Source organism: Chlamydotis macqueenii, chromosome 7, assembly GCF_036417535.1.
Source record: "Chlamydotis macqueenii isolate bChlMac1 chromosome 7, bChlMac1.mat, whole genome shotgun sequence".
Lineage (NCBI taxonomy): Eukaryota > Metazoa > Chordata > Aves > Otidiformes > Otididae > Chlamydotis > Chlamydotis macqueenii.
This window is the reverse complement of record NC_141562.1, coordinates 28,772,691-28,798,475: the sequence shown is the minus strand read 5'-3', so window position 1 is coordinate 28,798,475 and position 25,785 is coordinate 28,772,691. Positions and strand designations below refer to the sequence as shown.

The 25,785-nt window shown below is 38.9% G+C and overlaps 1 protein-coding gene across 6 annotated transcripts in view; it reads right to left on the bottom strand.

Moving 5' to 3' along the window:
• Positions 1-1,098: 1,098 nt before the first annotated feature.
• Positions 1,099-25,785, bottom strand: part of ADD3 (adducin 3) — a 110,490-nt gene continuing 85,803 nt past the window's right edge. For 3 of the 6 annotated variants that reach the window (XM_086752511.1, XM_086752510.1, XM_086752512.1), the window contains 13 exons: positions 15,218-15,356; positions 13,592-13,743; positions 13,388-13,468; positions 12,187-12,336; positions 11,136-11,279; positions 10,949-11,047; positions 10,015-10,197; positions 8,945-9,202; positions 7,703-7,822; positions 6,296-6,385; positions 5,265-5,388; positions 4,191-4,286; positions 1,099-3,474 (listed from right to left, as the gene is read on the bottom strand). In XM_086752511.1, the coding sequence (XP_086608637.1) occupies positions 3,176-3,474; positions 4,191-4,286; positions 5,265-5,388; positions 6,296-6,385; positions 7,703-7,822; positions 8,945-9,202; positions 10,015-10,197; positions 10,949-11,047; positions 11,136-11,279; positions 12,187-12,336; positions 13,388-13,468; positions 13,592-13,743; positions 15,218-15,356 (1,935 nt within the window). In that variant the 3' untranslated portion in view covers positions 1,099-3,175. Of the gene's footprint in view, positions 3,475-4,190; positions 4,287-5,264; positions 5,389-6,295; positions 6,386-7,702; positions 7,823-8,944; positions 9,203-10,014; positions 10,198-10,948; positions 11,048-11,135; positions 11,280-12,186; positions 12,337-13,387; positions 13,469-13,591; positions 13,744-15,217; positions 15,360-21,011; positions 21,161-25,785 lie in introns of those variants that run through there. The other 3 variants (XM_086752516.1, XM_086752515.1, XM_086752513.1) reach the window with 3 other exon arrangements.

Here is a 25,785-nt window from a genome sequence, read left to right as displayed (position 1 = left end):
GGCTCCTACTTCCCAAGATTTAGGCCTTAATGTATCTTATGCCTGTTCTGAACATCTGCTTTATTTCTACGCTTTGGCTTGCAGAATCTCAGATCCTTCTTGTAACCCTGTGAAAGACTAAGATCTATGTGAAAATAAAGGGTCTGTTGTGGTTCGTAGGCTCTTGGGAACAACGAGAGTTCAAAGAAGAAAACTACAGACGCCCTCAGCCTTACAGTGTAAGCTCCTCTGTGTTGATACAGCATCTGCTTTCATGTTAGTGCAGCACTAAGCAGACTGTAGATGCTCCTGGAGACAAACGACAGTAAGAAAATTACTTGAACCTCGGTTAAGATTTATTTTAAATGCTGAATCAAAATTATCCTCCCACACGAGAGCCAAGTTCACGAAACTGTCACCGGACTGGGAGGGCTGGATTTTAACTTTCTTGTAAACAGAAACAAAAGGCTGATTTGTGGAAGGACAATGAAAATAAACATTTGTGGAAGTCCTTACAGACATTTCAGAGTTGATATAGCTATAAAAACATAACACTGCAACTTCTGCAGCCTCAGAGGCTCCGAGGTATACCATATGCTGGCAGGGCATGACACAGAGGTCCTCAAATAATTTTGCATTAAAAACCTTCCCTACAAAAAACCCTCTGTTTTCATTAATAAAAAGGAAAAAAAAAAGGTAATTTCCACAAGCTAGTTCCCTGCTCTGTACTTCCACAGCACTTAAACCACCCAAGTCCTCCTGCCCCAGGCTGTTGTACATAAAGCCACGCTGCAGAGCAGAAGGCAGACCAAGAAGAGGGGGAAGCGTGCCCCAGGAGAGGAAAGCCTGCAGCACAGACTCAAGCGGGGTTCAAAACAACTGCCTGACAATGCTGCGTGTTTTACCACAGGCCTGTCCTCTTTCATCTCCAGGATCTGTGACAGAGGAAACAACTGTTCTCTAATAAGATCAGACTATTTTCTTGCATAGCTTTCAGAAGAAGCACAAGCAGGAAGCCTTCTTCAGAATAAATTCTTTACGTGCAGAATCAAAGCATCTTTTCTACCAGGGAGAGATCTAAGAGCACTGTGTAAACAAAAGGCTTCTATACAAAATCCATCTATTTAAAATACTGTTTATTTGTGATTTAACATTAATTAGCATTACATCTATGAGCAATTTCAGATAACATTTATATATTTTCCACAGGACACAAGAGTTGGCTGGCTCATTCTTTATGCCAAAGCAAGTAAATAGAGGCATTAGCAAAAGGTGCAAATAGTTCACGGTTGCATTTTAAAAAATATTTATGCACATTGCATTCATTTAGATATATTTTTAAAAAAGTTATGAAAAGCGTAGTTCACAGGTTACTGTTTCTACATATGTTGTAATACAACACAAATAATGTAGAACATAAAAAACAAAGTAAGCAACTGAAAGTTTCCACTATGATTAAAAACACTGATTCCAGTATTTAGTGATAGCTAGAAAATTGTTTCCAGGATCCATTCCAACATCGCATTATCACACTTACACGGTCAAAGCTAACCAGCCCCCAAACATGCTATAATCAACATTGTTGCATGCCAAACCACTCTCCAGCCATATTTAACAATTATATATTGTATAATATTTCAACCGGCAATTTGGGAACCACATGGATCTTTAAAATGTACTTCCTATTGCGATGACTGATTTACAGACAATTTGACACAGCGAAGAAAACCCTATGTTAATTTCTATGTTTAGTTTGTATTTACAATACAGTAAAAGTACTAAAATGACAATATCAGTAAAAATGAGTAAGTAGCAGTACCACCTTTACCCATGGCACTAGACTTTGATTTGCTCTGGGTTCATCCAAAGACAACACAGACTCATGAGACCCTTTTACGATTCAAAACAAAATGAAGAAGAAACAAAGTGTTGCACTCTGTATGAATCCGTACAAATTATTTAAAACATCTAATATGGAAATGTCACTTTGCTGATTTAATAAAAATATCCCACAATCCATATCATATATTTAAAAAAAATAATCACCAAACTTTTACTTTCTTTGTCTCCTCCTATTTTCTTACTATTTCACTTTCCCTTTTAACAGTTTTGTTTCCTTCATTTGGTTATGTTAAGAGATTATTTGTCTTCATTCATTAGCAATATCATGAGAGGAAAAAAAAGAACCCCACAAGTAATTTTCAAACATGAATCCAGTTCAATTTTATATGCTTTTATTTTTGTATTCTAAGTCCCTGGATTCCTGAATTATTTAAGTATACTCTAAACCAAGCAATCTTAAATACACTCTACTATTAGCTGCTTGGTTCACATGCTTATAATACCTTTATACTGAATGGTATACAAACATTTGAACATATAAAATCTTCTTTTTGTTTTGCCAGTTAAACTAAACTATCAATGTTAAGTGTATAAAAACCCCTTTCTTGAAAAATAAGGGTTTCCCCCCCCAACAGATAGAATAAAAAAGAAGTCTTCAAAAATTATATTTCACTAAAATGAAATATTTGGCAAAAAGTTATTGAAGAATGGAATTCTTTAGACATTTTGTATAATTCCAAATAAACTTTCTCTTACACAGTTTTCCCCCTAATATTATGTGCCAGTGTATAATATTTCTATATGATCTAATCTTAAAAAAGATTTAAAGGTGTGCTGTTAATATGCACCCATTCAAACAGGGGTACAGAAACATAAAATATATGGTCAAAAATCACAATACAAAAATGTATGGTCTGGTTACCCAATGAAACAGCAGTTTTAGAAAGTCATATGATCACTCAACAGTAACTTTAATAAAGACTTTAACTGTACTGAAAACTTTAAGGTCTGCAAAATACTCCAAGCAGAACTTGCTGCTGCATACTGAGATGGTATTCGATCTTGCTATGATGGTAATTGAGCACCTGCCAGTGTAGTTCTACGTGAAACTAACAAATGTTTCCAACCCTCATAGCAATTTTGGACACAGTTAAGTGAGAGATGAATTAATTTTCAATTAACATGAAAGGCTTGGTTTTTTTTGTTTGGTTGTTTTTTTTTTTAAAGCAAAACCTCTTCCAGTTCCTTTTTGTTTAGGTTAAAAGTCCAGTTACTGCACACCCCTAACACTACGCTGTTAATGGTCAACTTAAATGTTTAAAATGTGCAATGTCTCCTCAAAACAGAACTGCACTTAGGCTTCTACTTTCTCCTTCTTTTTACTCTTTTTCAGGAAAGATGGGGTGCGGAATTTCTTCTTCTTCTTTGACGGGGATTTGGAAGGTGATCCTTCAGGGGACAGGGTCTCTTCTATCTTTTCAGAGCTTTTAATCGTAATCTCTACGCTCTCCACAGTACTGGTGGTTAACTGACTGACCCTTTTGGTGAGATCTTCTTCCACGTCATGTGCATCTTCCTTGCCATTCACCACCACAACTGGCAACTCCACAGATATTAGGTTAGCGTTCTGGGTATAGAGATCTTCATGGTTTTCTGAAATAATAGACAATTTTGCAATTATTTATGTACAAGATCATGCAAAAAAAACAGTATTGAAATGAAATCTGAGAGTCTGCACTGTGATCCAAAGAATGAAACCCAAGGTGCTCAGATGCGGGGTTTTTTTCCCCTTTATCTACACTCTTACTCGTTGGAAGCAGACAATACTGTGATATTCATTAAAGGAAAATGGGCTGAAAAAGCTAACCTTATTTCTGCCAGGTACATACACAGCTCAAGCTGAATACAGTATATAAAATTACAGTCTATGCAGGATATACATCCACTGTCTCAAGCACACTCAGAATTACGCTTGACTGCAAGAGACTAATTGTTGAAAACGCAGCCATTCCGTACAGAAGTCTTTGGAGAACTGGCCTTTCAAAATGCCATCTTCGACTTTGCTGGAAAAGTCTCAGGAAAAAAAAAAATCTGATCTTAACACTTTCAGTAAAATAAAAATATCTATTTCTTCCACCTTATTAACATCCAAGTTTCATTACAACCTGTGTTGTTTTCTGTGCGAGAATTACATGTAAGAAAAAAATTGGGAAAAACAGTTTTCCGGACAAAGTCCCTCCCAGACTTGGTAAAAGAGGGCTCTTATTGCCTCAGTCGACTTCATGCAATTGTAAGAATGTGGCAGAAGAGTGGATGACTCAGGTTATTGGAGTTAATCACTGGCATTGTACAGAAATTGCATGCAATACCTTCTAATTTTTCTGGGACATTTTGTGGGGACTGAGTTTGTGACTGAATTTGTGACACAGATGAACCGTCATCTGAGAATACTTCCTGTTCAGCATCTGCAGGACAAGATTTGAATTAGTAGCCATGCAACAGTAAAAATCAAGCAAGAATGTCAGTGCTAGTGCTACAAGAATGTCAGTGCTAGTGCTAATGCTACAAGGTTTACAGCTCTGCTAGCATTGTGTTGCTCATGCTGACAACACCTAGAAGTTACAATACACAGTTTAAACTCTATAGAATTATGGATTTACATATTTTATCTGCTAACAATCATTATATATTAGTTTTTTAATAGAAAGCATTAAGAAGGATGGCATGGTTGCACTCCAAGTGCCATGCCCCATGGTGTTATTTAGCATAAGTCACAGAGTTTGATGTTACAGTAAGCTGTTACACTGTGCCCTGAATGTGATATATAGCAAAATTGTTTTATTACACAATATTAGTGAAGAAGAATGCATAGTAAGTGTTATGGTTAAAAAAAAAAAAAAAAAAATTCAACCCTGAATTAGTAATTCCCTATGTTATAGTAGTATTGGAAGAAGATGTAAAAAATGAAAGGAGATGAGTCTTGCACATTGGGAGAATAGAAGAAAAATTAAAGAAGCGAAGAACAAACATCTCAGCAAACTTTTCCTAAGCTGGGCACAGACCTGAGCAACTTGATCTAACTTTGATATCAACTTTGAGGAGAAGGTTATACTAAGATGACCTTCACGGGCTCTTCCAACCTAAGTTATTCTATGATTCTGGCAAAAAAAAAAGCCATTATGTTAAAGTTTCTAGGCAAACCTTTCATTGTTTTAATTTTAATACTAACCAAAGAAAAAAAAAAAAAACAACAAACCAAAACAAAAAAAACCCCACAAAACACAAACTACCATCTCAAGGAATGATTAGCTCTAAATTAGCTACCAACAACAGTAGATGCAACAATTAACATGCATACTTTTTTTTACAGTAGGATATTTTCAAACTAAAAATGAACTTATCATTAAAATGTAAACCCCAAAATTTAAAAACACACCACTGACCTTCTAACCCTTGCTGCTTGCGCTCAATTGTTTTCTTGTACTCTTCCAGTTCCTTTTCTGTGAGATGGCTGAATGGGTTAGGTGGTGCTGGTGGTGCGTGCTCATCATCTTCAAATTGCATTAGCTGGAAAAAAGAAAATAACAACATTTAACAGTTAAAAAAAGAAGCAAGCAAGTTTCTCTTCAGAGAAGTGAAAGTCCTTTAACAACAAGGATTCAAAAAGGTTTCCCATATTTTCTGCAAATGCCCCAAGTTCTAGGAATTTTTTTTTGCAGGAAAGTAACTGTGCTTATGCTTCAGTTTAGGAATCTAACTGGAAGAGCTCTTCTGAGATGAATTTTACAATGATAAAATTAAAATTATTCTCATGTTGAAGGAAAACTCATCTGAAAAATATTCTTTTTGCTTGAAATAAATATGCAAACTCAATGTTATCTCAAAAAAATACTGGAAAACAAAATGAGGAAATAGATGTACTAACCCATGGATGGTTGGAAACTCTTAGAACTATAGAATTACAATTCATGAAAGTTTGTCATATAACCTTATTAAGGATATCTGTACTGTTTGGAAGCAAGTATATTCTATTCAAAACTCTGGAATATTTTGGAAACCCTCCCTCCCAATAAGAAGCCTATTTCTAAGGAAAGTCAACTTCTACATGGTCCCATCCCACCTTTTAAACTTAGTTATTTCTGGGCCTCAATTCTTTTCTTTAGATGAAAAGATTGGTTTTGTCACCATGCATTGCAAAATTCATCACTCTTCAGCTTAAATGGTCTGAGACACGGGTCCTACTTCATTAATTTTAATGGCAGGCAAACTTACTGTTCATATCACCATTTGAAACTAACATTTTAAAACTCTGAAATGAAACATGAATAAAATGTATCGCACATCCAAAATTTGTCAATAAAATAACATGTTCTAAATTAAGCATTTAGAAAGAAAATGGCCCAAACTGATCTCTGAAAGACAAGCAGCCAAATAATGCAAATATTTGTAAATCAATTAATTATGTCCTACTCACTGGACTCGGCTTTTTATCCACAACAATGCCAGCGAGCAGCTGAGATTGTGGTCCTGCTGTCTTTAGGTCATATCGGTTTTGCTCCCTTATCTATACAGAGAAAATAAACTGGGTTAGAAACAGGTATTTCTCTTTAACAAATCCTATGCCCACCAGCTTTGCAAAGCCACTAACACAGGCAGCAGTGGAGGGCTGGAGGATCAAGCTGTACGCTGCTGCACTTAAAAAAGTAAGATCTCTCCTTCCACCTCTGAATGCACTGCGTATGTTGTTCAGTCCTTCAAGTACTCCCGAATACCCACCCCAGTCCCACCTCCTGCACTTCATGCAAGCCAATATTTAGAAACAAGCTCCAAAGAATAGTGTATCTCTGAACTTCTCCTCTCCATCTCCCCAAAATAAATGACCCGTGTTAAGCTACTGAAGAGACCTCTGTGATCACAAAGGTTTGTGAAGTTTTTCCTTCTATGAGTGCCTCGTTACTTTCCCAAGCCAAGAGCCCTAGCTCCACACTGGCAGTGCTTAAGAGATTGACAGACCAAATATAAATGTAAACACAAATACAGATAATATAAAAAACTCTAGAGCAGAAAATAGGAATAAACTATCTAATGAGGCAGTGACATGCATGAATTTAAAAAAAATCATTGTCTGTGACTTGTATTGTTAATCTCTAGATGATTACAGGGTGCCTTTCCAGTACTAAGGAAGGGAGTTGCTCCTTCTGACTCCAGTTCAGTCCCCATGGATACTGATATAGTGCTTTCCAAGAAAGAAAAAAAAAATGTAATCACATGGAAAGTGTCCTGAATATCTGATAATGTAGTTATGCCTAGGGTGGAGTATTTCGTCAGCCTGACAGTCAGCGTCTTGTGCGCTGGAAGGGAGAAGCAGTGAGATATTTGTGTTTACAGAGAAGTCCAACAATAATTTCTCTTTTTTTTTTTTTTTTAATGCCATTAGGAAGTGGACTGGACCACAGAAATTCCAGCTTAAGAAGTGCTCGGAGAATTAATTCAGAATAGAGTGAGATTACAGCCTGAGACTGAATGATGCTATAGATGACGCTCAGCAATTCAGTTCATGTTGACACCTAATTACTCACTAAATACAATGCTAAATAGCAGGGACTACCATTTCCAGTCTCTCATTTCCAGAGTTAATACTCATCCTTCATCAAACTACTGCGTTCAAAATGTATATATATTGCATATGTATCTACAGACTCCATGTATATCCTACATTTAAATACATGCTTTTTAGTGCCAAAAATCACATACAATGTAAGAAACTTCTTAGTAAAACCAGAACACTTGACAATGTTATTTTACTGCTGTGTTGAATCATTACTTGAACATATAATGTTATTTGGAAATGTTACAATTTTCTTCATTACATTTCTTTTACCTTATTTCTCTTTTCCAACACTTCACTTGGGTTTGTGTTTAGAGGAACAAACTGGTTTGGATCTTCAATTTTGATTGGCGTTCCTCCACTAGTCTTGGAGGAGTCATCAGCTTTCATCCACTTAAAGGAAAAACAAAAAAAAAAAAAAAAAAAAAAGAAGCTAAAACTCCCAGCATGATAGGGAGGAACAATTCTCAGTGTTCCCTTACTGTTAAAGGAAAGATACAAAGAAAGGACTTTCTGACTTTACTCTCAATTCCACATGACACCCACAGAATAATCCCAACTACTTGCAAGTTTGTATGTTTGCCCAAGAGGATGTACATTGCCTTGAATATGTATCATCAAGATTACTTTTTCTAAGCATTGAAATACATTCCTGAAAAATGCAGTACTAACTGTGTACTAACAAAGTCATATTTAGAAAGGATCACCCTTCCTAATACCTGGCATACTGATCAACCAGCTCAAGAGCCCTTGTTCATGTAATTAACTTCCACCTCTGCTAACCACACACTTTGTCTGCAGTTTTTTTCCTTTGTAAGCAGGGTTTTAAATCAGTTGCTGAGGGTGTTTCTCCCAAACTTAATTTCAGAAACTCGCTAGACTGCCAGCAGGAGGAGCTGACGCTTTTACAGTTGGACTATGCAACTGGGAGTAGCTTGATAGCAAATAAAACGCTTCGCAGTCCCGTGAGAGCCACCTCTCTCCAGGCTGAAAACAGAGAAAGCATCTTGGTGAGCCAAAGGAGGAGGAAATAAATCTCGATCATCATTAGAAGTGGTGGCATGAACAGACTCTTCAAAGTCTGTTTTCAGTAGGCTCACAAACAGGAAAGGGGCTGTTAGAGATGAATTAGAGCTTGTGTCTCCTTTGTGCAGAGAAAAGAGCAACCCATGGGCAATTTAAAATCTTACTATGTTTGGTTGCTAGTTAATAGCACAAACAGATACAGTAAAAAACTTGTTTTCTACTTCAGGAATCAGAAGAGCTAGTAACAAAAGGGAAATAATTGTTAAATTTTATCATAAACTCTTACTCTTTCAAATAGTTAAACCCTCTTCCCCCAAACAGAGAGGGCCCTTAGTACTAATGTCACTAAGTCTCCCCAAAGCCTATTTTTATTTCCTTGATAAACTTATTTGCTAATCCTGTTAAAGATTTCCTCATATGAACAGATACATAATTTACTTTCTCTCAAGTAGTGCAGAAACTAAGCAAGTGCCTGAAGTATCCACTTACCGTGATCTTAGTCCTGGGACTGGTTTCCCCGTTCCAGGACTCCTCAGGCACATTGACTTTCAAGTATGTGTTTGGAGAGTTCAGCCATCTTGTCTTTTCCCTCTGTTGCCTCTGCGCCAGGAATTTCAGGGGGGAAAGCGGGACGGTATCATCTTCAAAGGAAAAGGCAGTCACAGTGGCTGGGATCTCAACGTCACTTTTATGTCTGGGTTTTTCCCTGACTAATGGTTGCCTATAGGCATAGCCAGTTCTGTATCCCTATGGAGGAGGGAAAAAAAAAAGAAAAAATCTTAAAATAAAATAAAATAAAAATTCAGAAAGAGATATCCAAAGAAGTCATGGAAGTTTTGTGCTGCAATAAACAGCTCCACTGAGCTCTTCAGAGAATGCGCTAGTGGTGTTGTCCGTCGTTCGTTCACACCATTAACATTCAAGAGACCCATTCAAAATCCAGTACAGTAGCAGTTGGACAGGACCCCGCTCACACTTCACCCTCCTCCCACCTTTGGGAATGCGTGGCCACCAAATGACCCCCAGCTCAGGTTATGACCTAAGCAGCTTTCATGAGGACATTTGTCTTGCACAACAGCCCATCCCAGTTCATGACAGTCCCCCATTCCTCACTCTATTTGATATGAAAGGTTGTTTCAGAATTCATACTGTAGTGAAACAGACATTTGAAACAAATAATAAATTATTATCTTATTTGCTAATATTAGAGTTAATAACAAAATACAGAGGGAATCTGCTATCCCTATTTACTAGGTGGTGACTAAAATATATGTTTACTACTAAGCTACCATAAAGAGCCAATATGTTTATGAGAAGGGTTGGACAAAATTTAAATTCAAAACATTACAAATTCTTCTCAAGACAGAATACTACTGTCAGATACAGTGACATAATAAAAACTAAATCAAGCAGAAGAGATTTCACACACAATAGAAGTCGCTCTGTCTTTTCAAACTCAAAAAGAAACCAGAAAAAAATAGTTTGCTTTACAGAAGCTAATCCTACACTCTCAGAAGCTTACAAAAACTACATGGACAACACCATTAACGTGCTCTCACCAGGTTGTCCAGCATCCGCATGAGCGCTTCAAATTCTTGCTCCCCAACTTTCCATTTCTGTTGCGAAGCCATATTAACTCCACCTCCTCCAGTTGCTGCTACAGCGTGTGTGGAAGGCTTGAACTTCTGCAGATCCAGTAGTAGGAGATTGTCTATCCCACCTGCTCCAGCTAATGCATGAACCTAGAGACATCAATGAGTGTATTTCATTTGTGGAAAAGCTTTTGGATTCTCTGCTTTTCCAAATTCACAGAAGAAACTCACTTAAAACACATGTTGCAGTTATTTCTCAGGCGAGTTTTCTGCTGTGCAAAAATGTATTAAAATACTTAGGAAGTGTTTTTTATTGAAAGGATGATAATATCTGCTAATAATTGCACTTTAAAAGGAGTAGGTTATAGATAATACCTAGATACCTAACTAGGTTAAGTTAGACAAAACAGTAACAATTGATTTTGGGACTCAAGGTATTTTTAAAGATGCTACTCTCTATCACTGCTCCAAAGACCTTTTGTTTATTTAGTTTTACAAATCCTCGTGAGCATATGGAAAAATGTCTTTCCTTGTCACAACATTCAGCTTTGATAAGATCTCTCAACATCCAGCTCACTTAAGTCACACTTCCACATACAGCGAGTACCACCAAATCCATTATCCAACAGATTCCCTGCATGAAGAAGCTCACTCTCCACAGCACGGAACAAACCTCATGGTCTTCGGAGTGTAACTCATCTAGGAAGAGTCATATACTATTTGTGCTATTCCTTGTATGCTTTCCTAGTTATTTCAGCTTCCCTGACTTTGACCTGGCATATAATTACTGGACTCCACAACCCCAAATACTCTGTAATATTGGAGATTTTTCCCTCGAGGTGCAATCTATAACTCAGCAGCATAAGTGTTTGAAATTAAATACGGATAAATTCTCTCTCACCTGTGTTTCACAGGCCAGTTGCACATTAAAAATATAGTGGAATGCTTCTTCCAGTGTCTCTCCTAGCGCTACCACACCATGGTTTCTCAAGACTAATACCTAGTAAATGAAGACACTGATGTTAAATGGTAGAAACTGGCACAGTACATGAAAATTGTTTATGAAGAGCATGAATGAGGTTGAATACCTTGCAACTGGGCCCAAGAACTTTCTGAAGCTGAATTCTCTCTTCCTGTTCATCAAGAGAACCCTGGTAGTTGTAATAAGCCACATCTCCCAGAATCAGAGCCTCTTGTGATATGGGAAGGATGCCACACTTCATAGACGAAACCTGTTTCAAGAAAACAAAGTACTGATAATTAGGAAAAATTAAACTCTTAAACCCCACATCTCAACCAGCCAAGCCTTGGCAGGATGTACTTTGTATCTTTGCTAGAAGGAGACAAACTCTTCATAGTGAAAGCTTAGAAACAATACCTTTGTTTTTTTTTTTTTCCCTAGTCAAATTTGCAATAGGGTGACAGAGCTGCTGCTACCCAACCTAGGGACATACTCATTACAGGAAAAGACAAGTTATCCCAACTAAGTTAATTTTTGTGATTTTTATCCATGTTTAATTCTCAGCATAAGCCTACTTAGTGATTTTTCCTTCTTTCCCACATTTATCACTTCAAAAGCTAGTATAAAAGCAGCTATCCATTCCTTTTTTTTTGTCTCTAGTCAAGGAATGTATACATATGCTTTTATATATAAAATAAATGAATTTATGTATTTATCTCAAACTAATCCTTCCAAGTCTCCTTACATTTTTGTCATTGTTATACAGACCATTTTTAACTTATATGTTAACTATGACTTTTTAATAGTGAGGTAAATCCAAACTGAACATAACTACTAATTAAGCCACTTAAAAACTGAGTTGCACAATGCCAATGATGATGTAGGCAGCACAGTATATGGTCTAAGATGCTATAAATGAAGCCTGTGTGAAACTATATGCTTTATAACCTCCACAACTTCAGGACAGTCATATCTGAGCATCAGTTTATTCCTATCCATTTCACTGTGGTGGCCTACCCCTCTTTCTCAGCTTATTTGATAACCTCACACCTTTCTTTACCAGTGTAGAGTCGATGTGAAGAACAAAAAACTGCCATGAGCACTGATTCAGAAATGTGCTGTAAGTTCATAAGGTAAACCTGTTTTCTTTTACTATTTATGCCAGAAGGAAGACTTACAGCTGCTGTTGCAGGAGTATGTATGTGTATTACACATCTGACATCAGGGCGCGTGGAGTAGATGGCCACATGTGGACTGAATCCTGCATTGTCAATACTTAGAGTTGTAGTTCCCTGGTCAACTACATCCCCTAGGATGTTTACTTTAACCTGGAAAAGTAAACCAAAAGAACAATATTGAAAAAGTGTGACAACTGCCATTTTCTACAAACTACTCTCCCTTTCTTACTTGGTATGAAATTTCCCCTCAAATATTTAGGTCTCAGAGCATGGAAAAAAGTAGGAGAGCAGCCATGAGTCTCTGTATCACTAAACCATCCTGCTGCCCAAGCCCTTGATAGATGTTGCAAGTCATGGGAGAAGTAAAGACAAGACCCTGATACAACATACATTCCTCTTCGGTCTAGCTGACCTTACCTTGTTTCTGACTTTCAACATTTTAAGTATGAAGAAAATTTAGCCTCTGAGAAATTTCCAATCTTCTAAGAAAATTAAATGTATAGGGAATTTTAAAATTTCATGGGAATATTAAAATAATAATTCCAGGATCAACAAAACACAACAGCAGGGTCATGCCAGGTCTTGTTCTCATGTTTGTATTTTGGTTCTGTGTTTGCTGGTGTAATGCTATCAATTTCAATCTGCTACCCTTTCCAACTTGAGGTAGCTTCTTTACAGATACATACCGACATGAAGAACATACAGCAGGTTGTGCACCAGAAGATGCGTGATTTAGCAGCGACCATTGCCTAAATACCAATCTGTAACTTCACCCAGCTCCTTGGTTGGGTCTGGGGAAGATTATTCAACTTTATTTCCCCACTTATAAAGGTAAAAGCCGATTCTACTAACACTACTCCTACAGAGTCACTGCATATGTATTACCATATTGTCAGGTTATAAAAGGTTGCTGTTACACTGAGGCTATTTGATGAGCTTCATCAGACAGGAAAACAGAACTTTGCTGCTCCACACTAAAACTGAAGACGAAGCAACAGAAAGCAAAGCTAAACCCCAAAAGAAAACCTGAGGACAAATGATGCCAGTACCTAAAGAGTTAATAAGCTTTTCATCTGGTGGGTAAACATTAAAAAACAAATAACAGCATGATCATAGTTTAGAAGTCCATTTTAGCATCCACAAAAGTCTTTTAGAAAACAGGTTGAGCCTTGCTGGTTATTGCAGCAGGTGAATCACGTACCAAATTAGAAGCTGAAGCTTCAGAAAAGGACAGACCTCTTGGAATGATTAGAATGTGGTCATGTTCTTTGCTTACTCTTACCTGCAAAGGAGGAAGAAAATGTATTACTGATCTATTTCTGAATTTATCTGTTTCAGGGGGAAAATTAATTTAAATGAATAAGTAAGATTCCAAACACAAATTTTTATTCTCTAAAATACTTACTGTGATATAGGCATTTGGCAAATGGGCCCACCCAAACAAATCAGCCAATCGATATAAACTGGCTAACTTGCAACGAGTCAGTTTTTCTCCCTTAACAAATGAGGAGGTATCTATCCCAGGTAGATCATTGATGGGTGTAATCATTCCATGGCCTGGAAAACAGAGGAAAAAAGATGATCACCAGTCAGACAATTAAATAAGACAGCTATGCCATGATCTTCTAGAAGCAGTGTATTTAAATTCTTAGCACAGCAGTACCAGCAACTATGAGACTGGAACTGCACTGCTGTGATTTCTAAGGTCTTTAGTGAAACCTCTGTTACCTTAAGACAGTAGGAATCATACCCAGAATGTAAGCCTTCATCTCTTTTTCAAACATGAGAGAGGTGAATTACAGGTTTCCTTTAAAGTATCACTTGGATTTTGAGCTCTCTTCTGATTCAAGATCCCACCCAGAACTGTGCTTTAAGACATTTGCCACTAATGAAATATCTTAACATGTGCCTTGAAAATTACAGAACACATTCCTGCTGGACTTCTGACACCAGTATAACTAATTTGAAGAGATGTCTCAGTCTGAGCACTTTAGTTTAGTCCTAACTAAGAAATCAGTATTAGTGCAAGAGTTCTCAAATGGCTGGACAGAGGAGATCACCTCTTAACAGGGAAAGCACAAAGATCAACTGATCTCTTTGACTTGTGACCATACAAAGCAGTATACACTCAGGAACCCATGATATCCCTTTGGGAGCTACAGCCTTTGCTTACAGGGAAAGTTAATACCAGAAGAGGTAAAAAGCACTTTGGTTTTCCCCAGAAAGAGTATGCACTTTGAGATCAGTTGCCCTGTCGGAGTTCCTGGGCAAAGGCAGCAGAGACAGTGGCTGGACCTGCAGTTTCACTAACCAGCTAGAGACACCGAGACAAGGTTATTTGGGCTCTCTGTTGTTCTCTTACACTTGTTTTGTTAAATGAACTCTGAAGAGCCATTTTGGGACTGAATTTCAAAAGATGCTGAATGCTGACAGCTGCCACTGTACTTCAGGCTTCTAAGCTCCCATATGATGTCCACCCACAGAACTTGCAGCGACTTTAACGTTTCAGTGCCTCACGACTTGGAAAGAAGAAGTTGGGTGTCAACTGAAAGATCCTAGCGACATCTTTATAACCACAGTGCTTACTACAAGCTGGTTTTAATCGTGGGAGTTGTTTGTATAACTATTTTCCCCTCCTTTTTTGAAAGAATAATTTATATGCAAGAATAGAAAAATAAACAATCTTAATTGTTATGTGTTTCACATCTTAGTTTATGCTCATGTTAAATTGCTAATAGTAACGAGGTGCAGCATTTTGTTCCCGATCTCAGCTAAACTTTTATTAGCAAATTCTAGAATAATTGAGTGTGAGGACTCCAAACATTTTGGATATCATTATCCAAATTAAAGAATTTAAGAGAAAGAAGCCTAAAAAGGGAACTTAAGGCCACCATCTGTACTGCCTCACAGCTGAAGCAAGCTCTGACAGAACTTCTATTCAATGAAAGAAGAGATCCCAGCATTGCTAAGCCCTAGTGATAATTAAAAAATGAAGAAAAAAAAAGTGCAATTATATGCATAATTCACTTACTGAGTGAAGATGAGGAAAAACCTGCAAAAGAGCTTGCTGTAATGTATTCAGCAATCTGCTGTAATGCAAGCAGTCCAGTGGGGTTATTGCCTTTCTTCATCTGTTCTTGAATAAGGCATTCCAGATCTTCTCTAAAAGCCTGTAGAAACATTTGAGAATCATCAAGGAACCTGGCTTTGATAGAAATGAAATTATTATAGGTGGGGCTGGTAGCTTTGCCTGTGACTAATGTTACATGGCACTTCCCCTTACACCTTATTTTTACCTGCTTATAACTGCCAAAATTTAACCATCTGACCTAAACTTTGTATGCTAAGCATTGGCGATTTGGGGGGCAGGAGGAAGGAGTTTCGTCATAGAGGGTTGTTTCCCAGAACAGGACAAGATAAAATATGTTTTTGTAAATTATAACAAAAAAAAAAAAGATTTTTACCAATAATTAAAAGTTCTCCATATTTTTGAAGAGGTACTTGAAATTTGATCAGGATGTGTTGCTTTTAGTGATGGATATTTTTTAATTCTGTAATCCCTCTGAAAATCCATCCAAATTTGATACAGGTATAAACAACTGGAAAACTGGAGCTCATCCATGCTCAAGTAGTATCACAGACATGCAAAACCTAGAAGGAATGCTGGGATGTCATCTCCTCTCTATTTCTTTCCTTCTTCCAAAGCAAAACATACTTCCCTGTTCTGTATAAAATGTCCACAACCCCAAGAGACAACTCTTGCAGAATATATAATGAAAAAGGTTTGCACAGTATCAAATTTAATACACTATCCACTGTGGACAAAGCCTGTCCTTCTAGATGACAGACAGATTAACCACTATCCACAACAACTGCCTGTCCTAGGACTATTTCAGTCTTGACATTTCTAGACTAAATAAATTCTGTTCCTTCAAACTTTCCTTAGAGGTTATGTTTTCTAACCCTCTCATTATTTTTTGGCAGCATCTTCCAGCTTTCTTCTGAACGAGCAGTATGTAAAGCTGCATGCAGTACGAGCTGAGGTGTACTGCAAATGCTCTCATTCCAGAGAAACATTTGGTGTCTTTACCACGCAGCTGACTCCTATTACAACTCCAGGCTATTCCCAATATGTAATTGCTCCTTTCAGTTCGCCTTCCTTCGCCTGGTACTTGCTCTCAATCCAAAAAGAAAATAGTTCTGTATGGCAAATGTAATTTCTTCACTGAATTTTAATTCAGTCCTCCAAAACATCCACTTTTTTAGGGGTAAAATCCACCAATCTCATTACATAGTCTGTCATCAACAGTTTTCGCTCTAAAAGAGAGTGCTAGTAGACCCTCAAAAAACACCCTCAACACTCTACTTGATATGACCTCTCAGTTGGACAGTGGAGAATCCATAACTACACTTTAATTTGCAAGTCTTCAGACACTCGTGCTCTTCCTTAGAGTAATTTTGCCAGGACTGTGAGTACCTGAGACTTGCCACCTTTCCACAGGGAAAGCCTTTAAAAATCCCCATGGACTGACTATGCAGTGATCTGTTACATGGATATCTCTCTCACAGACCAGACTACGCCTGCAGCGTTCCCCAAACGGCTCAACAATCTCTTGCCAGCCCGAAGATACGTGGGCAAAGTCAGATTTTTCTCCTTAGTGGCTGCTATAGGTAAGACCTGTGCAGCAGGGGAATGGAGCAGATGAGGTTGAGGTCAGATGCTTCCACCCATTTGGGACATCCATTTTGAGAGGCCCAGGGCCCCATTTGCAGAGCACTGGGCAGTACATAGCTTCTTGTATGCTCACAGCAGAACTCTCAGTGAAAATTCAAGTGCAGCGCTGCGCGTTTCAACACGCGCTGCTGTACCTCAGGGTAACAAGGGGGATACACAGAAAATCACAACATGAAAAACCAGGAAATAAATAACTCAACATCACCCCCGACAGCTGGGTTTAAATCCTTCAGGCTGGTTAGTACCTGGATCTCAGCATCTTTCACTACAACCAAAGTGGTTTTGAATGAAATTCAGATGCCTGTGGCTTACACAATCCCCTGCAGAAGACATAAGGGTTTTTCACATTTTGGTGGTCAAACAGCTGCCAGTGCATAGAAAAAAGAGCCAAGGTCCAACTTTCATGTTTTACTAACCTGCTTGAAAGTGTATAAAGCGTAAAATAACAACAGAGGTACTTCTTTGGCCCTTTACACATCATATCCCTCACATTAAAAAAGGCTTTCCAACCCCTGCTAAAAATGCCCAAAACACATAAACCAGACTTTCAACCACCAGCCACCCCAACACCAGCTTGCTTTTCTGCTGATGGTTTACCATGGTTTTATGGCACTTTCTCCTTCTGTTACTACGATCTATTAAGACTGCAGAAACAACGACTGGCCAATATATTTCACCAACGAGCTATACTAACGCTTATTTTCAAATTCTGTCATTCCACGATATTCAATTACTTCTCAAATATTCCTGAAAGAGGCCCCCTGCAAAAAAGCTCTGTCGTTTCACACTCTGCAAGGCTGAAATGCTCTTTCGCTCTTGTTTACAATTTGTATACAAGGAAACTGCACATTTGTGGTCTCCTGGGGGCCATGTGGAAGACAGAATTCACAAAATTTATGAAAGTATTTGCTTGGAAGGAGACAGAGAAAAACTGTTATCTGTATTATATTAAATCACTCTCACTTCAATTCAACAAGGACTATAAAAAGGATCTGCAAAAACATTCACAGTAAACTCTTATTAGTCATAATCAGCCTTTTTTTTTTAAACCTGTATGAGTAATGTTACTTGTATAGCAGAAAAAAAGGTAGTGTAATGTATGTCGCACGATTTTTGTCAGAAAGATTTTTTATTTTTTCACTGTATTTTTAGTTCTTCTGCTTTGTGACCACACAATTTTCCTTCTTCTGAGATTAGTTTTGCTCTCTGATACTAACAGTAGTACATTATACACTTGCTGAAGCTACTACAAATGAGGATTTAGTGTTGTATCAACAATTTTGTTAAACCGAACAAGCAGCTTTCCTTAAAAATAATTTCAGAAATAACAGAATATAGGTAAAAGCCAGCACAAGTAATAAATATGGAGGTTTGGGATGAGCTGTAAAATAGAGGTGAGGATATGGATGAAGCATATAAAAAAAAAAAGGTTGCAACTTATTCACATACCAATGCGCAACAATATTTTCTGGCAGATTGCAGCCTTCAGCGTGTCACGCACATGAGTCACGCACATTCCTCCATGCCTATTTATGAATATCTCAATATCTTCCATTCACTGCTACAGACTGTGATCTGTATGTCCTCAGATCTGTATGTCCTTAGATAATCACCCCACATCTGCTAACACAACCTTCCTCTGTTTCTGGTCATTCCTAAGAGGCTCATACGAAGGGCATCACCTTCCTCTGGGGAACAATTTACCTTAAATATTAGCCATTAACCAAGTGATATTTATTGGAGCTTTTGCTGTACAGCACTTATTTCTGTAAAACCACTGCTGTGCAGGGCTCTGATTTTGGGATCTGCTTCTGAAAATCTAACTGTAGCCTGCAGTCCAAGCAGTTTGGTTTTGCTTTCATTCAGGAGACTGCAATACATATGACATTACACTGCAACTGCCCACAAGCGACCAAGGAAAAGTCATACTTGAGGGAGATGTTTTCAAAAAGATGACGAACACTCTGCTCCAGCACACAGCAGATATTTTTCAAGCTGAAAGGTCACTAGTAATTTCAGATGTAGTATTCGACAAGAAAATGCTGACAAAGGAAAAACTGTACTGTCGGATGAAAAATTATGTTATTCAGCTGTAGGCTCAGCATTGCTCAATAAAGGGAAAGTTTCAGCTCTGGGACTTAAATAGCTCTTTGGGTACCTGTGGGGTTTTTTTTGTTTGTTTTAAAACACTAAAACTTTAGACATAAGATGATAAAATAAGAGCAGTGATTTTTTACAGTGGGGTACTGAGTCCCAAAGCAAGAAGCACAGCATCTCATGGCTGCCCATACTACTTGTTAACACAGTCACCCCACTAACACCATTGCAGCACTTCTAGACTCGGTCGACCTGCCTGTGCCTGCACTGGTGCTACAATAAGGCTGCCACCGGGACAATCCACCCTGCCACAGCTGAGAATCCTTTCCTGTTTGCACCAGCATCCTTCTATCTTCAGTGGGCTCACCTGCCCAGCCAAGCACCACCGTCCCCTCTTGTTTGCACTGGAACAGCACTCCAGGCATCCTGCTGTAAGGCTGCATAGAAAACAGCCCACTGTATGAAAACTGGGCCCACGACAGCTATTGGAAAGCAGGGAAAGCAACACTTCAGACAAAGTGCACAACTAGGAGGATGCTGAGTAGAACTTGTACCCACCTAGCAGCAGATAGACAGCTAAGCGAATAGCCTGACCTTGGTACGCAGCAGACTGCAAACTCCCCTTCCACTTCTGCCAGCTGAGGTTGTTCTCTTCAAAACTGCAGTGATCCGAACTACACTAAACTACACCAGAGCAAAACTCACGCCGTGAACCAAAGCATCCCCTGCACAGCCAAGCCTGCCAGCTGCTGACCTGACTGCCCCAAGCTGGTGGCGCCCAGCTGCCCTGCTTCCATCTCACCCTTTCTGAATGCCACTCCACTACCTTGTGTAGAGACATGAATTTCCCCGTGACTCACCAGTAAAAATACACAGGGCAGCTGAGCCTGTTCCTAAAACTGTTCCTAGAATTACACTGTTTCTAAGCTTTCTAACTGTTTCTGAAACTCCAGACAGCTCTTTTACACCAGCTTGGACAGCCTCACATGTACTGTAGCCTGCAAAACAGATACAGCTTTTCTTGATAGAGATTAGTTGCATGATTAGGTCAAGGTCTTTCTAATATCATAAAATTACTTCTCCAGAAATATTTGCAATCATCTTCCAAATACACATCATAAACTCAAGCAGTTTAGATGCAAAAATCTTTCAACTTAGGCTGGCAAAGACTATCTGAAACTCAAGAGTGAAGTTACAAGACTCAGTTCTGACTCATTTACTTCCATTTTCTTTCAGAAGGACAGTCTAAGTGTGAGCTGATGGTGTAAATTGCAGCTCTTAAGAATCAAAGTAACGTCTGCATGTACCAGTTGACAACTGGTATTTTTCAGTCAACATAAGCAGAAAAACTAGAATAACCAACTTGCCAGAATAACCTATTTTTGATGTATGCACATCTCTATATAGCACAGAATAATAATATTGCTTAAAAAAATTAGTATTAATCTCTTAATCTTGGTAGCCAGCTCTCTGAGGATCTTAGGAAGTATGCAGGCTCTTAAGTATTTTGACTATCTTTCTATGCTGTTTCTTGTTTGTTGACCATTGATTTCTCCCTGTAGTCCTTATTCACTCAAAAGAAGTAAAAATAAAATAATAAGAAAAAAATTTTCCCTGTAAATAGAGAAAACAATGGTATACAGGTCATCCACAAACACTCCACACCATCACAAACCTTTAAGAGGATAAAGCATGTGCTCACATCAGGTCCGATCACAGTAAGGTCCAAACAGTTTGATACGTCAGTCTACAGGAACGTAGCCAGAAAAGTTATGTGAGGTCCCTACAGTTAATTGCAGCACTGCTGTTAGCCTAAAGGCTGCAGAATAATACAAGAAACCCCTGCAATAATTTTCACTTTTGTCCATTGTTGATCAGAGTTTATATGTCTGAAATCCATTTTTAAAGAGTCTACTTCAACTTTACACATAAACGCGCCCACAGAACCTCTAAGCCAAACCACCACCATTGAAGAAAAGTTTCAGAACTTAACTGGCGTCTTGTTCTCGAGAGCGAAGAGACGTTAATTTTAACTCCTGTGCTCTAAACACAGCTGCCCGCAGAGAGGAAGACCTTCACCGAAACAGCTGAAACGGCTTCGTAACAGGCTGTTTCAAGACTGGAGTTTAGATACAAACAACCGGTGCCCTAAGTGGAAAAGGGTGGAGTTGGCCACAAAAAAAAAAAACTGCTGGTGAGTTAAGGCTGGTGGGTAGAAGATAAGAGTCACAGAAAGTGTCAAGTGTTTGCTAACGCCATGGAGGGAAAAAAAAAACCCCACCAAACAAAAAAAGGGAGCTTCTGTGTTACAGCAGAAAGAAATAGGCCCAGTATTAAATATGGGGAATTAGGTAAAGTTATAAGAATATCTTCACTTGCAGTGGAGTGTGTGGGTACCTGGGCTGGATTCGGCGACTTGACTGACAGCAAGCTGGTCCCATACAGAGCTCAGCCTGCGCCGGTTCTTCCAGCTCCTCTAACCTGCTTTCCTCCGTAAGCTGAAGCAGCGTGTTTACTCCTGCGATAAGCAGCCTAGACATACCCTATGATTAAAGCAAAACCTGAAGCACCGAACTCCTTTGCAAAGCCCATCCTCAACACACCCAGCTCCCAAGGTCCCAGTGCCAGCGATCCCCACGCTCACACAACTGCTGCTGTGAATGGGGAGCCTGGGTCCCTCCGTGTTTTCTCGTGGAGTAAAGCTGCGCTATGCATCTTGCTAGACGGAATACAACTGCTGAAATTTAAAATGCTAGAAAAAAAAATAACATTTCAGTTTGTCAGGGGGTTTTACACATTGCTGAGCATAACTGAATGTTTTGTCAGTAAGTGCAGGAGTCAGGAGCACACGTGGCGGTGACGCACCGGAACAGACAATGGGCAGAGCTCTTGCAGGGCATTCTGGATGCATGTGCTCCTGTAGCCAGGGAGGAAAGTCATCAGTCACAACTTTCCAGGGTTTTCCAGGCACTGTATAAGAGTTTGTGCTAAACCGAAGGAATATTTAACAGCCTCGCCTCCGACTTAAAAAGGAATACAGCTAAGTAAGTCCTTTTAATTGTTATTCATTACTTGTACTGCAATGGAAACCCCTTTTCCTGCTCTCACCAGACTAACTTGATGCCTTTATTGGACAGAATTTACAATATCAGTGAAAGAAAGAAATGAAACAAAAATGGCAGATTTCTTTGCAATGCATTTTATTTTATATCTCCCTATCCCTACAGAATTAATTCAAGTGTTAGTTACAATTTGTAACTTGAAATATATATAGGGCCATAGGAAAGCTGTCAGGCAAAGGAGGATGGACCTGATGCTTGATGAAATAATCTGAAGAACATGGTGCCAAAAGTACAACAGGATCTGCAGACACTCCCCAAGGCAGTAAAAATGCAAACCCAAGCAGTTCCATCACTGGCAGGAAGATTAGAAATATGGATGGAAAAAAAAATAATTAAATTTGGAACCTGTTGGCATTTATATCTAATGAAAACCACAGTTCAAACTAAATGGAAAGCAGCAATATGGAAATAAGAGAGGAGTTAAAGGTAATTTTCATTTTTAATGTAAGAAAGCAGGAAACAGCACAGAACTCTTAATCGCCCTTGCAGTGCTGGTACGTGTCAGAACATGGACGTGAAGTGACCCTGCACCACTGCAGCTGTAGAAATGGAATTTAGACTAATGGGATTTCTTGGTTTCTCATAGACATGGCCTTGAATTAACACAGCATCACCCTGGGCACACATCCCCCTCACTGAAAACGCTGAACTCGTCTGGCCCCCGAGTCTGCCCCGGGCTCAGTGGGATATTGTCACGGCTCAGAAGGGATCTTGAAGAGACATTTTCTGACATCTCTTACATGATGTGTCAAGCTGAGCTCATCTCCTCTGGTGAATTAAATGCTGCACAGGTCATATGATGAAAGCATGCGATTAAAAAAGCCATTGTGATGAGAGGAGGGTCACAACTCCCCAGTAGGAAGTCATGAAAATGTCAGAGAAGACTGAAGCCAGAGGAGGGAGCTGCAACGCGAGAGGCCTGCCTGGTGAGGAGGTCCCCAGGGGATGGACAAGGTTGCGAGCCCTTCTCAGCCAAAGGGTGATGCTTCTGAAGGACTCAAAGGCTTTTGAGCATGTGCAGAAACATGTGAGGAACTGAAAAGACTTTGATGTTTTAAGGAAATAAACTGCCCCAAAAGGGAGTGGTGCGAAAATACTGCACGTTCAATCGATACAAAATAAAGTAAGCCAGAAAATTGCAAAAGCTGGGGAAAAAAATAAATCAAACCACCCTTCATCTCTGTCCTGATGGTTTGAAAATAACATAGCCAGAAAAAAATGCAAGTGTGGGTGGGTTTGCTTGTTTTTGAGGAGAAAAATCTGCCTGCATGCTGCATGCGAAGGCAGAGCTCTGAAGAGAGGAGCTGCTAAGCAGGACTGTTATCTCCCCACGTTTTGGGCAAGGCCAGCCGGCGTGGGAGGCGGAGGCGTGTGTGCACGTACAAAGCAGGAAGGAAGAGAGGCACGGGAGAGAAGTACACTTTTAACCTCAGCATAACAAACCCCCGATTTTGCAGTCTGGATGGCTAGACCTGAACCAATTACCCCCATGTAATGGTCGTGCCGAGCCAGAATCGCCCCGGACACTCTGCAGAGCCACACAGAAAGAGATACGCTCGCTACATCCAACATGAAATTAGAACAAAGCACAATGAGATTCTGCCAGCAAAGTGCTCAACTTAAAGCCAAACAAGCTCCAAATAAGTGTTTCATATATAAATACGGCATGTACACACTCAATGGGTCTCAACAAGCCATGCAAAACTTTCACTGGTAAATTCAAAACATAAACCAGACTTACAAATTCCAATACATGGGCATTTTCATGTTTACATATTTCATCTGTTCAACTTGCCACTTTTTAGACAGATTTGACTACTCCAACTTTTTCTTCCATCAGTAAAAATGACATATATATCATATAACAGTATCTCGTATGTGTACTATAATATAATATTTATATATTATAAATAATTGAATGCATCCTCTCCTATTTCCACTGCTATCTGTAGTTTTTCCTCAAACACAGTGATGTAAGGTACTCCTCAGTGCAGTTTAAGCAGTGATCCTAATTTCCTGTCAGGTTACAAACACAGTCCTGTTAGCTAAAGCCTACAGGTAGCTTTAGTGCTGGTTAGATAACTGTTTCACACGGTCTCGGTTCACTGGCAGCAGCTTGGCACTGCTGCCTGCCCGCAGAAACACCTGACACCTTCTCTAGCCTCTCCAGGAGGGCTGCGGAGTTTCTCCCTGCTGCATGTTCATGGAGCTCCTTGATGCTGAACTGACTGTTCAGTCTTCACACACGGTAACTGTGCAACCATTGTTGTTTTTCTTTTTTTGGAAGTGTTTTTGAAGCTTCTGGTTGCCATGGTGAGGGCACTAAAGAAATGCCAGAGGGAAATGAAAGCTGGGAAGACTTGCATACCGTAACTGAAATGAGGGTTTTGATGATACAGCAAATAAATGTTTACTCTTTGAAAGAGGTAGTTACTCTGTGTAACAAGCAATATGATTGTTCAGCATATAAAAAGACAGAATTGTTCTTAGTTTCAGAGTTAAGCTGGAAAATCTAAGAAAAAGCCGCATTATTTCAAATTTTTGATATATTACAGGTCAAATATCTCAGACCCAATATAAAGCAATAAAATTAGTCTACTGAATAAATGTAGTATCTTTCCTTTAAAAATAACAACACAGTACCCAAAACTTCTGAACTTGCAGATGTTACTGAAATAAACTTAAACAGCTTTATCTTAAAGATTTGCCAGCAGTACCTCTGCATGCTATCAGGCTGCTCAGACTCGGCTGATTTTCATTTCTTTCCACCTTTCTAACACAGAACAACAAACATGCAGGTCCTATCAGATTCTCCAGGCCATCAGATGCTCACAGGTTCCATGCAGTATTAAGCAAACACATCTGAGAATTCACTTATAATGCGAGGAGATTCTTTGTGGGCAGCAGTCATAAGACTCCTATAATTTGTTTAAGAATTATTATGAGCAGACTCCAAAACATTAGCAAACATCAGAGGTAATGGGAACAGCTTTTCAGTATCTTTTAAATTATTTAATTTAGAAAAAGGAAATTGCACATCAGAGAGGAGTAGTCAGATCGCACATCGATATGTGCATCAAATGGCACATCAGAGAGATGCAGCAGTTTGATGTCTGAAGATGTCTAGCCAGGGCTGTAGCCCTTACAATAACATGCACTGCACAAAATACACCGTGGCTGCTGAAATATATTCTCTAATTCATTTTCTTGCTAAAGGATTTAGATTTTCCTACTTGAAAGAAAAAAAACCCAAAACTTGTTAATAAAACCGATTAAATCAGTATGTAAGCTTCCTAGTATAGGAGTGATGAACCCTTTAGTTTCACACCATAATCCTTTGCTCAGAGAAAGTGCATGTTCAGACAAGCTCACCTCAAGTCCAAATAAGCCCGTATATTTTTAAAAACGGTATTATCCTTGCTACACACACTTCATATTTACTAGTACTTGCCGGAAGATGAGTCAATGACTGTTTCTCTGATCTGAATGCATATATAAGACTGGGTGAAGATTTACCAGAGAGCAATTTACTGGCAACCAGCTTTAAAATGTGTCTGATAACCTCTCTTCCTCTTCTTCCAAATACCTTAAAACTATTTCCTCCTTGTTGACTGGAATAAACCAGAGAAGCGACAAAGCTCTAGA